General features: G+C 45.5%; 1 protein-coding gene across 5 annotated transcripts in view; it reads right to left on the reverse strand.

Annotated features, from left to right (window-relative positions):
* Rftn2 (raftlin family member 2) overlaps nucleotides 1-12,403 on the reverse strand; it is a 64,394-nt gene that overhangs the window by 44,871 nt on the left and 7,120 nt on the right. For 4 of the 5 annotated variants that reach the window (XM_029483135.1, XM_029483125.1, XM_029483145.1 and 1 more), the window contains exon 2: nucleotides 11,501-11,712. In XM_029483135.1, the coding sequence (XP_029338995.1) occupies nucleotides 11,501-11,639 (139 nt within the window). In that variant the 5' untranslated portion in view covers nucleotides 11,640-11,712. Of the gene's footprint in view, nucleotides 1-11,500; nucleotides 11,713-11,963; nucleotides 12,175-12,403 lie in introns of those variants that run through there. The other variant, XM_029483134.1, reaches the window with a different exon arrangement.

The following is a 12,403-nucleotide window of genomic DNA, read 5'->3' on the forward strand; positions in this document are numbered from 1 at the left end:
TAAAAAAAACCCTGCCATGTAATTGAAATCTCCACCCCCCCCCTACCCCCCCCCCAAAAAAAAACTCTCTAAGAACGTACTTGTGTTGACTAGAGGATTAAAAGCAAACAAAGCCAGTACGCAGCTGGAGAGCCTGTCTCCACAGTTCTAGAGGTATTCATTTAAATAGCTCCAGTCTCTGTTTTAATACTTCTCATTTTATGGAGGACAATAAGGATAATTATCCAGAAAGAGACCTGGCGCTGATTAGTAAGAAAACATGAAATTCATTGCAAGTAAGGGCTGGGCTGGCTTTTCGCGGGCTAGTGGGGTCCAGCGCAGAACTGTTGCTGATTGCCTGCGCACAGGAAGAAGGTTAAGACGCAGATGAGGAAGAAGGGTCAGAGGAAGTCTCCGCGCCCTCACACTAACACTCACGTGACGGAACAGTTCCACCCCAGCTTCTCAAACGAAAACGAGGCATTCCCACAGAGAGTCATGCGGATCCATTTCCTTCCGTTTTATTCCCTCTTGGATGTCAACTAATATCCTACCATCTAAAATGTTTTCTTCATCATGATGAATAGACACGAGAACAAAGAGGTCAGTCCTGACCTCTGAAGAAGCACCTGGTCTCCGCGTACACACCCAGCCCTGTCTGTCTGTCTGTCTGTCTGTCTGTGTGGCAGACTTCCTGACCCATCTGGCTTCACTCTTGTTTTAAACATTTGGTCTACAAACCCTGACTTTTTTTTTTTTTTTTTAAAGAAAGCTGCTGAGGAACAACAAGGTGGAACAAATTCTTAGGACCAGAGAATGAAATGTAATGGGAACTTATCTTTAGAACTAGGTGACAATTGTAGGTCATTTTAAAGAAAACTATGGCCAGGTAATGGCTCCCATGGCAATGCGGCAGGAAGCAGAGAAGTTAGCGTGACCTGCAGAATCTCCAGGCCTCCTGCCAGCCTCCCTCTTGAGCACTTCACTTTTACTTTGACATGGGACAGTTTGGAGTTCTGAACCTGTCTGTCACTCTGTTTCACCACAATAAGCCTTCTTTGTCCCCAACCCCATGTTACTTATTCCTTCCTCTGCTGTGTACACTGCTGTGTTACAGTTACTTGTTTATAAGCTTCTCTGGGCTGTTGTCTTAGTCAGGGTTTCTATTCCTGCACAAACATCATGACCAAGAAGCAAGTTGGGGAGGAAAGGGTTTATTTGGCTTACACTTCCATGCTGCTGTTCATCACCAAAGGAAGTCAGGACTGGAACTCAAACAGGTCAGGAAGCAGGAGCTGATGCAGANGCCANGGAGGGATGTTCTTTACTGGCTTGCCTCCCCTGGCTTGCTCAGCCTGCTCTCTTATAGAACCCAAGACTACCAGCCCAGAGATGGTCCCACCCACAAGGGGCCTTTCCCCCTTGATCACTAATTGAGAAAATGCCTTACAGTTGGATCTCATGGAGGCATTTCCTCAACTGAAGCTCCTTTCTCTGTGATAACTCCAGCTGTGCCAAGTTGACACAAAACTAGCCAGTACAGCTGTTCAATGGGAACTCCCTGTGATGGTTTGTATATGTTCAGCTCAGGGAGGAGCACTATTAGAAGGTGTGGCCTTGTTGGAATAGGTGTGCCACTGTGGGCTTTAAGACCCTCATCCTAGCTGCCTAGAAACCAATATTCTGCTAGCAGCCTTCAGATGAAGACAGAACTCTCAGCTCCTCCCGCACCTTCCTACCTGGACAATGCCATGCTCCAACCTTGATGATAATGGACTGAACCTCTGAACCCGTAAGCCAGCCCCAATTAAATGTTGTTTTTATAAGAGTTGCCTTGGTCATGGTGTTTGTTCACAGCAGTAAAATCCTAACTAAGACACTCCCTAAGGGTATCTGCTGCGACTTCCCTCAATGATGGGTCATGACTGCAAGAATAAGATGAAATAAACCCACTTCTTTCGAGGTTGTTTTTTTTTTTTTTTTTGGTTTTTCGAGACAGGGTTTCTCTGTGTAGCCCTGGCTGTCCTGGAACTCACTTTGTAGACCAGGCTGGCCTCGAACTCAGAAATCTGCCTGCCTCTGCCTCCCGAGTGCTGGGATTAAAGGCGTGCGCCACCACGCCCGGCTCGAGGTTGTTTTTAATCATGGTGTTTACTATATCAACAGGATGACAAACTAGGACAGGATTTGGTGAAGAGCAATAGTGTGACTTCCATCCAAAGACTACTGAGCTGGCCTTGCTTCTCTGGATGGCTTGGTAGGAGTCACTTTTAGGTGTCTATGTACATGCATGTGTGTGTACACATGCATATGTGGATGTTGGTGTGTATATGCATGTGTATATGTGTATGTATGTGTGTCTGTGTGTGTGTGTGCATGTGTGTGTAGACCAGGGGTCTTGTTGTCAATCTCCATCTCAAATTCAAAAGTTTTGTGGAGAACTTCTTTTCATGTCGTCCCTCCACCTGAATCTTTTCAACAGAGTTGGTGTTGATGACTTTTAGGTATCCAAACCTAATTGTTCTCACTGTGAGGCGGGCAAAGCAGGACACACTGAGCAAGGACTTTTCAACTGCACTCAGAGTGGAGTAATCACAAATCTATGACAGGCCCAGCCTTTGAGGACAAGCCTTTGATTTGATGTCCTTATGTAGGAAAGTAATATCAGAGCTGTAGACACAGAAGATTAAGGGGGAGGAGGTGGTGGCTTCTGGTCGATTGCCGGCACAGGCAGTGAGCGGCAGCTATATGCTTTCTTGCTTGCCTGAGTGCTGCACAAGGTGTTGGGAAGAAGGAACACATGGTGTTTATGGCCTTGTGGGTGTGGCTGGCTTCTGGTAAATTAATGTTACATGATCTGTAAAAGCCTTGCTGTATCTTACAGGGCTATTGTTATGAAGCAGTCTGAAATTGTTTTGAAAATTATACAAATACCAAGGGAACTTTTATTGCTACAATTAAAACATGTTGAGGGTTGAACTACATTGTCTCTTCTCAAAGCTCCAAAAACGAAGTATCTGTGATGCTTTTCTTACTCCTTTGGTAAAAAGTTCCAAAGAGTGACCCTTTAAATGCCAGTCAGTGGACATGGTGCCTCATGCTTGTCATCTACACGTGGGAGGCTGACACAGGAAGATGACCACAAGTTCTGAAGCTGCCCGTGTTACATAAATGAGTTTCAAGCTAGGCTGGCTTATAGCATGAGGCCTTAAAAAACAAACAAACAAACCCAATTACTAAAAAAGATACAAAGCCATACTCCACCATAAAGTCAAGCAATTGTTAAACACTCAAAGTTCGGCCCTGATGACATAATGCTATGAGAACTACATATTTCATTTCTGCCAACTTACCTCTGAGGACTGGCTTGAATTTATGGAATGCATCTTAAAATTGTTATCTTAAGTAAAAACAAAATGTGCAAACTCCAGCAAGCAACTTTGCCATAGTTTAAAGGGGGTAACGGCCTGGCAACCTGTATGTTTCCCCCAGCAACTGTAGAACAGAGTTAATTCCTACAAGTGCCAAGTCCTATGTGAACAGGCCAGGTCCAGTTCTTGATTCCAGCAAACCCTGCATGGTGGATATTATTGCCTGATAGGGCAACTCAAGGAGAGAGATTAGGACACTGACTTATTGTTAGTAATTTCTGAGGCTGAGCTGGAACCCAGGCAGGATGAGGTGGAAACTGGGACACTCCAGTGCCATAGGAAGGAAAACGTTATTGTTTGAACCACAGTTGTTGAACATTTGTGAATCCAGACATGAGATCAGCCAAACCATGGTTCTCAATCTTTCTGATCCTTCAGTCATTTAATACAGTCTCGCATGCTCAGGGTGGGCGTGGGGTGGTGGTGACCATAAAATTATTTTCGTTGCTACATTATACTTGCAATTTTACTACTGTTGTGAATAGTAATGCAAATGTCTGTTACCCAGGATATCTGCTATGTGACCTCTGTGAAAGGGTCAAGACCCACAAGTTGAGAATCACTGGTTTAGACTATGATAGACTGCTGAGTATCTTAGTATGTGGCTGTTAAGAGGATTATAAGTTTTAAGAAATCGAGAGACAGAATACAATGTAAATAGCATTTCAACTGTTGTTTATTAGTGAAGCTAGCCACCGCAGAAGCCACTCATGTTGTTAAGTGAAGTAACATAATGGCAGTTTTTCTTTTTCTTTTCTTTCTACTTGTATTTTGAGGCAGGGTCTTTGGAGTCCAGGCTGGCCTTGAACATGGGGCCAGTTATTCTGCACCAGGCTCCCGAGTGCTAGAATTAGAGGCTTGTAACTTGCTTGGCACTGGACACATGACAGTAGACTCATGGCACTTTGGGAATCTTGTGACCTGCCTTTGTCTGCTTTCTCTTTCACGGATGAAAGCTTCTCTCCAGGCCACAGAATTCCTTCTGCTTCTCACCTTCAGTCACCCTGACTTTCTGCCTTGTTTGCTTTATCTCCGTCCATATTCCCATCCACTCTTTCAACTGTTCTCTGGATTGTGGGTATAACATATACAGGAAACAAGCACAGAACATACTTAAAACTACCAACCCCCAGGCAACGATTATTTAATGAAAAAGCGAGAAAGTGGCCTGCTCTTCTGAGACCTCCCTTTCCATCCTTTCCAATTTTGGGTTCCATCCTTCCACCATACTGAGCCTTGATTGTCCAGTAATTACTCCTTGCTCTTCCCTTAGTGCTGCAGACCAGGAACACAGCCCAGTGTTCTACAATCCAGTGTCAAGCAGAGACTATGTGCTAAAGGAGCAGCCCGCCCCTGGGCAGGTCAACTGATGGATGTCTTGAGCTGTATGAAATGGGATCATACGGTGGTTACTAGGTATCTCACTCTACACCACACAGTGTCGGACTTGCCTGTGAGCAGTTTGAGTTGTGCTCTCATTGCACTGTAAGAGCAGTCAGCAAAGGACCGCCGTGGAGTTTAGCTGTGTACCCCTTTTTGGCTGCTCTAGCATGGTGTGCAGATTTGGTCAGGTGTGATTGAGGCCACATGGCTCAGAGAGGCTACCATGTTATAGTTTGGTCCTTTACAGAAACCATTAGTGTGTGGGGGTGCTTGAATGAGGCTTGCTCCGGCGACCCAGTAGAAAACTCTACAAGGGACAGAACACTGAGCCATGTTCCCAGAGACAGGTGCCTGACACCACAGAGCCCCCAACTCCATGATTCTGTGACTATAAGTCATGCAGACAATGTCCCAAACTCCTGGCATTCTGGCTAGACTCCACCCTCACAGTTACCTGACTATAGCCTGGTATGCAAGTTAGCCCAGCCCATTATAAGAGGGCTGCTTGGCCCCTCCTTGATCTCTTTAAGCCCTCACCTTTCTTCCTCTCTAGCCCTCCTCTCTCCCTCTTTCTACCTTCTCTCTTTCCCCCTGCCTTTCTAAAATAAAGCTCTAAAACCATCATGGTCCGCTGTGACCTAAGGAGCCATGTCTAACCTCCCACCAGAAGGCCTTCCTATGCTCTAGCCATGGACTGGACCAAGGACCTCTCGCCTGTGCGGGAACCACCCAGCGCCTCCCTCTCCCCCCTGCCCTCTCCACCCTCCGTCCCCAGAGCTGACCGAGGGGGACCCTATTCTGTTCTCAGCTCTTCCATGGTGTCCAGCAGGTGTCTGGGATGCTCGAGGCCAAGAACCTGGTACCTAAGACTGCCCCTTGTCCACCCCCACCCCCATCCCCCCGAAAGCTGGGATTCCATGGCTTCCCACAGCCAGACACCCACCCGGGGCCGTGTGGAAAGCACGCAGCAGTCTGACGCATCCAGCCTCCCAGAGCACCGGGACTCTGGTGGGACGCTGGTTTTCTCCCACTCCCTTTATTCCCCCAGGCTCCCTGCCCTCTGTTAGTGGATATCTGTAGTCTAAGGTCACTCATGCCTGTGGCTTGGGAATTCCCAATTGCTTGACTTGGACATCCTTGTGCACCACATGCTGTATGTCGGCACTGGGCATATCTTCAGTTATAAGTAGAAAATGTCAACTGTTTTTCAAATGATTATAACACTATACTGACATCTGATATTAGCAACCTTTCAAAATTTTATCTCCTTTGGGTGTTTTGTAGTAGTGGTTGTAATACGCATGTTCTTGATCACCTATGGTTGGGATGCAGTTTCACATGTCTTTCACTTGGATTTCTGATTTGTCTGTTAGATTCTTGTCTATTCCTTTATTTTTTTATTTATTTTTTTAAAGATTTATTTATTTATTATATGTAAGTACATTGTAGCTGTCTTCAGACACTCCAGAAGAGGGAGTCAGATCTCGTTATGGATGGTTGTGAACCACCATGTGGTTGCTGGGATTTGAACTCCGAACCTTCGGAAGAGCAGTCGGGTGCTCTTACCCACTGAGCCATCTCACCAGCCCGTCTATTCCTTTATTGAGCTGTCTTTTCCTTATTGTCTTGTAGTGGTGGTTGAAGCTTTCAGGACAGAGGCCTTACTGAGTCTCACTCATCCTTTACATCTGGGATGCAGTGGCACTTCTGAAGAGCCTTCCTGGACCTGCCCACTCAGGTCCACGGCAGAGCCTCTGCAGTCCCAGGCTGTATCACACAGGGCAGGCACAATGTGCAAGGATGCTGTGACTACTGTTTCCTGCCCAGACCCTGCTACAGGAGCTCTTGCAGTGTTGGTCTGTTCACATACACAGAACCGGGCAGTTGTAGAGTGTACACAGATGGACTAAGAGTGGCATTGTCTGTTTTCTTGGTTTGTTTTTTTAGTCAGGGCCTCATGTAGCATAGGCTGGCCTCGAACTTGCTGTGCAGACAACAGCTTTGACCCGCATGCTGACCGATCCTTCTGCCTCCACTTGCACAGTGCTGGACTTACAGGCCCGTGTCTTCTTCACCCTTTGTTTTATCCAGTGCAGAGAACTGAACCCAAACCTCATTCATACTAGGCACACACTACCAACTAGGCACACTTCCAGTTCTTGACAGTTTTAAAAGTGGGCCAGCTGCCTGCTATTATTAGAGATCCCTTCCTCTCCAGACTCAGAATGGAATTCTTTTCCACAATAGTCTGTGTTTGTGAGGTTTGTTATATTTCTCAGGTGGACTGTGTCACCATTTCAAACATAATGGAAATGTTTAAAATATATAGTTTTAAACTTATATAGTTTAGTAAAAGAAAGAATAGAGATTATATCAATGCTGAAGAGGATCCAGTCAATTTCATTACAACTAGTTCTCCCCGCCCTCCCCGGGCCCAGCAGCACTGTAACATGTAAAATCTCTCTGATGGCAAGGGGCGCATGTCCTGGAGTTTATTAGATCGATACAGTTACACAAAATGCAACATGACTTTTCTTTCCCTTCACCTCTAGCTCCTCCCCCCCCCCTTCTTTATTTCTGACAGGTCTTGCTGTGTAGCTCGGGCTGGCCTCAGACTTACAATCTTCCTGTCTTAGACTCCTAAGACCTGGGATTATAGGCATACACTATCATGACTTGATTTTTTTATTTAAAAAAACCCCTCTATTTCTGACCATATATTAACTCTTGTTGACTTTCAGTACATTCTCACACAGCGACATTCCTATTCTTCTTGAATGTTCTCTAATACTTTACATAACTGACTCCTTCTGTATTAAACCTGTGCTCTTGGCTCATTTGTGTTATTTGAGTTATTCTCTTTACGGCTGTGCCCCGGATCAGGCCAGCACACTTTGGCTGGCCACATACTCCCTCTTTTGAATACTTTATTTCAGTTGCCCCTCAGATTACCAGTTCTAGCTAGGAATACAAAGAGGAGTAAGAACTGAGTTTAAAGGAAGGGATGAGGTCCGTCCCAGCCTCGGAATGGAGATAGAGCCTTGTTCTCACAGGAGGGAGAGCAGCAGCTAGCTTTAGTGAACACTCCCCTGTGGGTAATCTTCTGTCATTTCCTTTAATATCTAAAGCAGCTGTCTGATGTAGGTATTGTTAGAATCCCTGTTTGCAGTTAAGGGATCTGCACAGCAGCTTAAAAGGACTCATGACCCACGCCAAGAACACTGGTTCTCAAACTGTGGGTTGTAACCCCTTTGGGGAGGTCACATATCAGATATCCTGCATATCAGATATTTACATTATAATTCACAACAGTAGCAAAATTACAGTTAGGAAGTAGCAACAAAAATGATTTTATGGTCACAGCATAAGGAAGTATATTAAAGGGTCTCAGCATTAGGAAGGCTGAGAATCACTGGACTTCTTGATGAGATGTAAAGAATGACTGGAAGACACCCCCCCCCAAATGACAAAACAAAAAACCCAAACTAAACACAAACAAACAACAACAAAGAAGCCACTGCAGATAGAGGGCAGGGAAAGCAGAGAGGAAATGAATGGCTCTGGAGAGTGGTAATGAGAATGGAGAGGAGAGAAGAAATGGGGGAGTTTAAGTTCTTTGTATTCTTGTTGGATCAGGTGTGTGCATATATGTGTGTACATGCATGCATGCGTGTGCACGAGTGTATGTGTTCATGTGTGTACATCATGTGGAGGGCAGAGGTTGACACTGGTCATTGCCCATGATCACTTTGTACCTTACTTTTTGAGACAGGCAGGCTTCAGGCAGTCTGGCACTCAGACTGGCGAGGCTGACTGGCACTCTCCAGACATCTGCCTGCCTACCTCCCTGGAGCAGGGGTCACTCGACACACCTAGGTTTTATATGAGACTCCTCTGGTCCTTATGCTTGGACAGCAAGCATTTGCTGACTGAGCACTCCCCTGCATCTGACTGGATATTTGGTGAGAGGGTGGAAAGAGGGTAGTAACGAGAGCATGTACCCGTAACAGAGGGGCCGCTCTGAACCATTGAGCAGTGAATGAAAACTATATTTCATTCAGCTATAGTAGATGCTGTGGTGCTTTGAATATGCTCCACCCAGGTAGTGGCACTATTTGAAGGTGTGGCCCTGTTGGAATAGGTATGTCACTGTGGGTGTGGGTTTTAAGACCCTCATCCTAGCTGCCTGGAAGTCAGTCTTCTACTGTCTGCCTTTGGATGAAGATGTAGAATTCTCAGTTCCTCCTGCACCATGTCTGCCTAGATGCTGCCATGTCCCTGCCTTGATGATAATAGACTGAACCTCTGAACCTGTAAGCCAGCCCCAATTAAACGTTGTCCTTTGTAAGACTTGCCTTGGTCATGGTGTCTGTTCACAGCAGTAAAACCCTGACTAAGACACATACACTACCATGGAAAGTTAGTACAACAGAATTTGCGATGCAATGATTGGGGAAGGGAGAAAGGTAGAACTAACTGAGTGAGAAACAACTTGTTCAAGACAAACTGTAACACAACACAGGGACTTGGAAGGCTCTCCCTCCTTAAACCTTATTCTGTGTCCCAGGGCTACTGTTTGGGAAACAAACAAACAAAAACAAAACTGAGGAATACACACAGCTGTCACCAGGCCATTTTGTTTCCGCCAAGGTTTCTCACTGTGTGGTGGTCTGGCAGCTAGGAGCAGCCACCGTTCAGTTCTCTTCCCAGCAATCCCAGGAAGGGTTGGCCAGTGCCAAGCAGAAGGCTGGCATGTGTTAGCCCACCCAGACGCACTATCATAGACACTGGAGTGGCAGGCAGGTGGCTGTCAAAGACTGGAGGAAAGAGGCAGGCTAACTATGCCTGGAAGAGGGGGCGGGGTTAGGCTGGTACACAGAGTCCTGGCTTCTGAAGCAAACGCAAAGGCAAGACCAAAACAAATGGTTGAACAAAAACCCCAAACAAGAACATGTGGGAGAACTAGGAAGAGATGGGCCCCGGAGACCAGGCGCCTGTACCAAATAGGAAGCAGATGCTACCTAAAGACATGCGCCTGCCTTAGTGTGCGCACGCGCACATCAAACCCATGCCTGTGCTTTACGGTGAAATTACCCTTTCGCAGCAACATCTAGAGTGGAAGGTGGAAATTATGCTCCTTTCATGGAGAAAAAGGTTTCTGATAAAGCCAAAATGACTGTTGAGTAAAAGCTGTGTATCTTCTTGATTCAAAGGTAATCGCATATATAGACATTTGTTGGAGGTGCTAATGTTTTGAAATGGCATGAATCAGAAAAAATGTTAGCTTCTTAAAGCTCGATAGCCCTAAGGTGAGCTGTGCATCAGGATCCTAAGGTGCACATGACAACGGTTCTAGACTACAGCTTCGGGGATACGCAAGAAAGGCATGCTTTCCCACCCTGGGCGTTTCCGCCCAATCCAGTCTGTATTGATAAGGACGAGAACCACACGGTAGAAGTTCCCTGTCTCAAGGATTTTTCTCGAATGACTTTTTAAAACGGCATATAAAAATTCATGACTTTTTGGCTACTTCTCCATCAGCATTAACTCAATCCACTTTAAATTCACACAACAAAGAAGAACATTGAGAATATTAACTTTTCTTCTTTTGGCAGCCTTGTCCTTACTTGGATTCTTTGATCAAAAAAAGTGAATATGTTCGAAGCACAGGTACAGATCTTCTGTGTCTCTCAATTTTGCTTGCTGGCCAGCTCAATTTTTAACAAAGAAAAATGGGCTGCTCTTGCTTCGTGCACAAAGATGCACTGTTTTCAGGGGGAAGGCTGCAGTGGTGGTAGAGAGTAAAAGCATCTAGTTGTACGTGCAGTGCAGTTTTCAATGAACTAATGGACTGTAGAATCAAATAATTAAAATAGGAACTTAATACTAGTATTTGGAAAACTCAGCAAGCAAATTTCTCTAAATTTCATTTCGTTCTTTTTTAGCACATCATAATTACAGACGCAGTTTGTTTAAAACCCTGTTATGCCCTGTGTCTCAGGGACTCTGAAGCAGTATTCAGGGTTTCCAGAGAGGAGGGAGGCAAACTTGGGTCAAGAGGAGGCACCTCAGCCCCTTCCCTTCCCGGAGCTGCCATCTGGGCTTGTTTGTTTGTGTTTTCAACTTTTTGGAACAGAGTTTCTCTGTTAGGGACGGAGCACCCAGCCGAGGGAGTGCCTTCTGTAGGCTACTTTCCCCCATTAAAACAAAAACAAAAACAAAAACAACTAATTTCTTTCAACCTTTAGTTTGGTCAAACCTATCACATGAGCAGCACACAATTCAGCACACTGGCCACCTCAGAATTTCCTTGGCGGAGTTTTCCACAACTGCATACAAGTAGCACTGCCCATAGCCCACAGTCCCTGCCTTTCAAATCTTTTCAAAACACAAGATGTCATTAAGGCTCCAGCAATTTGGCCTAGAAATCAAACATTTGTCCCATTTGCTTTAAAAATAAAAGGAACATTTCCAAGTAGTTTTCTTAATTTTGTATAGTATATATAAGCCATGTTAAAAAAAAAAGCACACAAAACAAAATACAACCCAAAATCTTCCCAAATATAATTAAGAAACAAAGCGTCATTGTTAGATGGACCAATTTCATTCCGGAAAAGAGCTTAAGACTCCACAGGTCCACCCTTCAGAAACGTAGGTCTTCTCTTATTTTGGAGACAGATACTAACTACAATAGAAATAAGGAGTACCTTGTAAAGTAAAGTCCAGCAGTGCGTATTCATAAGCAAATTCTGTCTTTGTTTCCACTTGCGGTCTCTTCAGGGTAGAAAATATTTTTCCAGGGCTGCTTTCATCAGGGTCTTCCAGCTTCCTAAGTCCGCACCCCATGGCAAAGTCTGCAAGGAGTTAAGATTGCAGGGGAGAGCCGGAGGAGCAAGCGCAGTCAATTCTGTCGTTTAAGCTGCGAAAACAAAGTTACAGACTTAACTGCTTTGATTTGGTTTTCAGCGAAATGACAGATAGCCAGAGAGAAAGCGGCGGGTCCAAGGCGAGGAGCTGGGGACTTTTATCCATTCTTCTTTAACGTTACTGTTACTGAGCCTTAGCTCCAGCTCCGGGAGGCTGGGCTCGATCTTTGAGGAGCTCGTAAGCTGCTGCAACTTAGTGGAGAATTTCCATGCCACGTCAATTTACAGCCAGCCAGCCCCCTACCAGAGTTCTGCGGCTCAGGGCTCCGACGGGCTTTGTCTCACCCAGTTGGCTGAATGGAAAAGAAGTGTCCAGAAACGGAATTAAAGACAAAAGTGCAACTCTGGTGTGATATCTACGGATAGAAGATAAAGTCAGTCAAAGTGATGAGGTTCTTTCTGTTTCTTCTGGTCAGTCCTGTGCTTCCCGGCTTCTACCGAGGAAGCAGAAGGGAGGGGGAGAGGAAAGGGAGGGAGGAAAGGAAGAAGAGAGGAAAGGACAGAGGGAGAGGGGGGAGAGAGAGAGAGAGAGAGAGAGAGAGAGAGAGAGAGAGAGAGAGAGAGAGAGATTGATTGCTTCTTAACGTGGTTGGAAACAATATCAATTCCAGAAAGGAAGTGAGCTTTCTGAGGAAACAACAGAGTGGGAGAGGAAAGGGAGAGGGAGAGGGGGAGGGAGAGGGG

This window comes from Mus caroli, chromosome 1 (assembly GCF_900094665.2).
Source record: "Mus caroli chromosome 1, CAROLI_EIJ_v1.1, whole genome shotgun sequence".
Classification (NCBI taxonomy): Eukaryota; Metazoa; Chordata; class Mammalia; order Rodentia; family Muridae; genus Mus; species Mus caroli.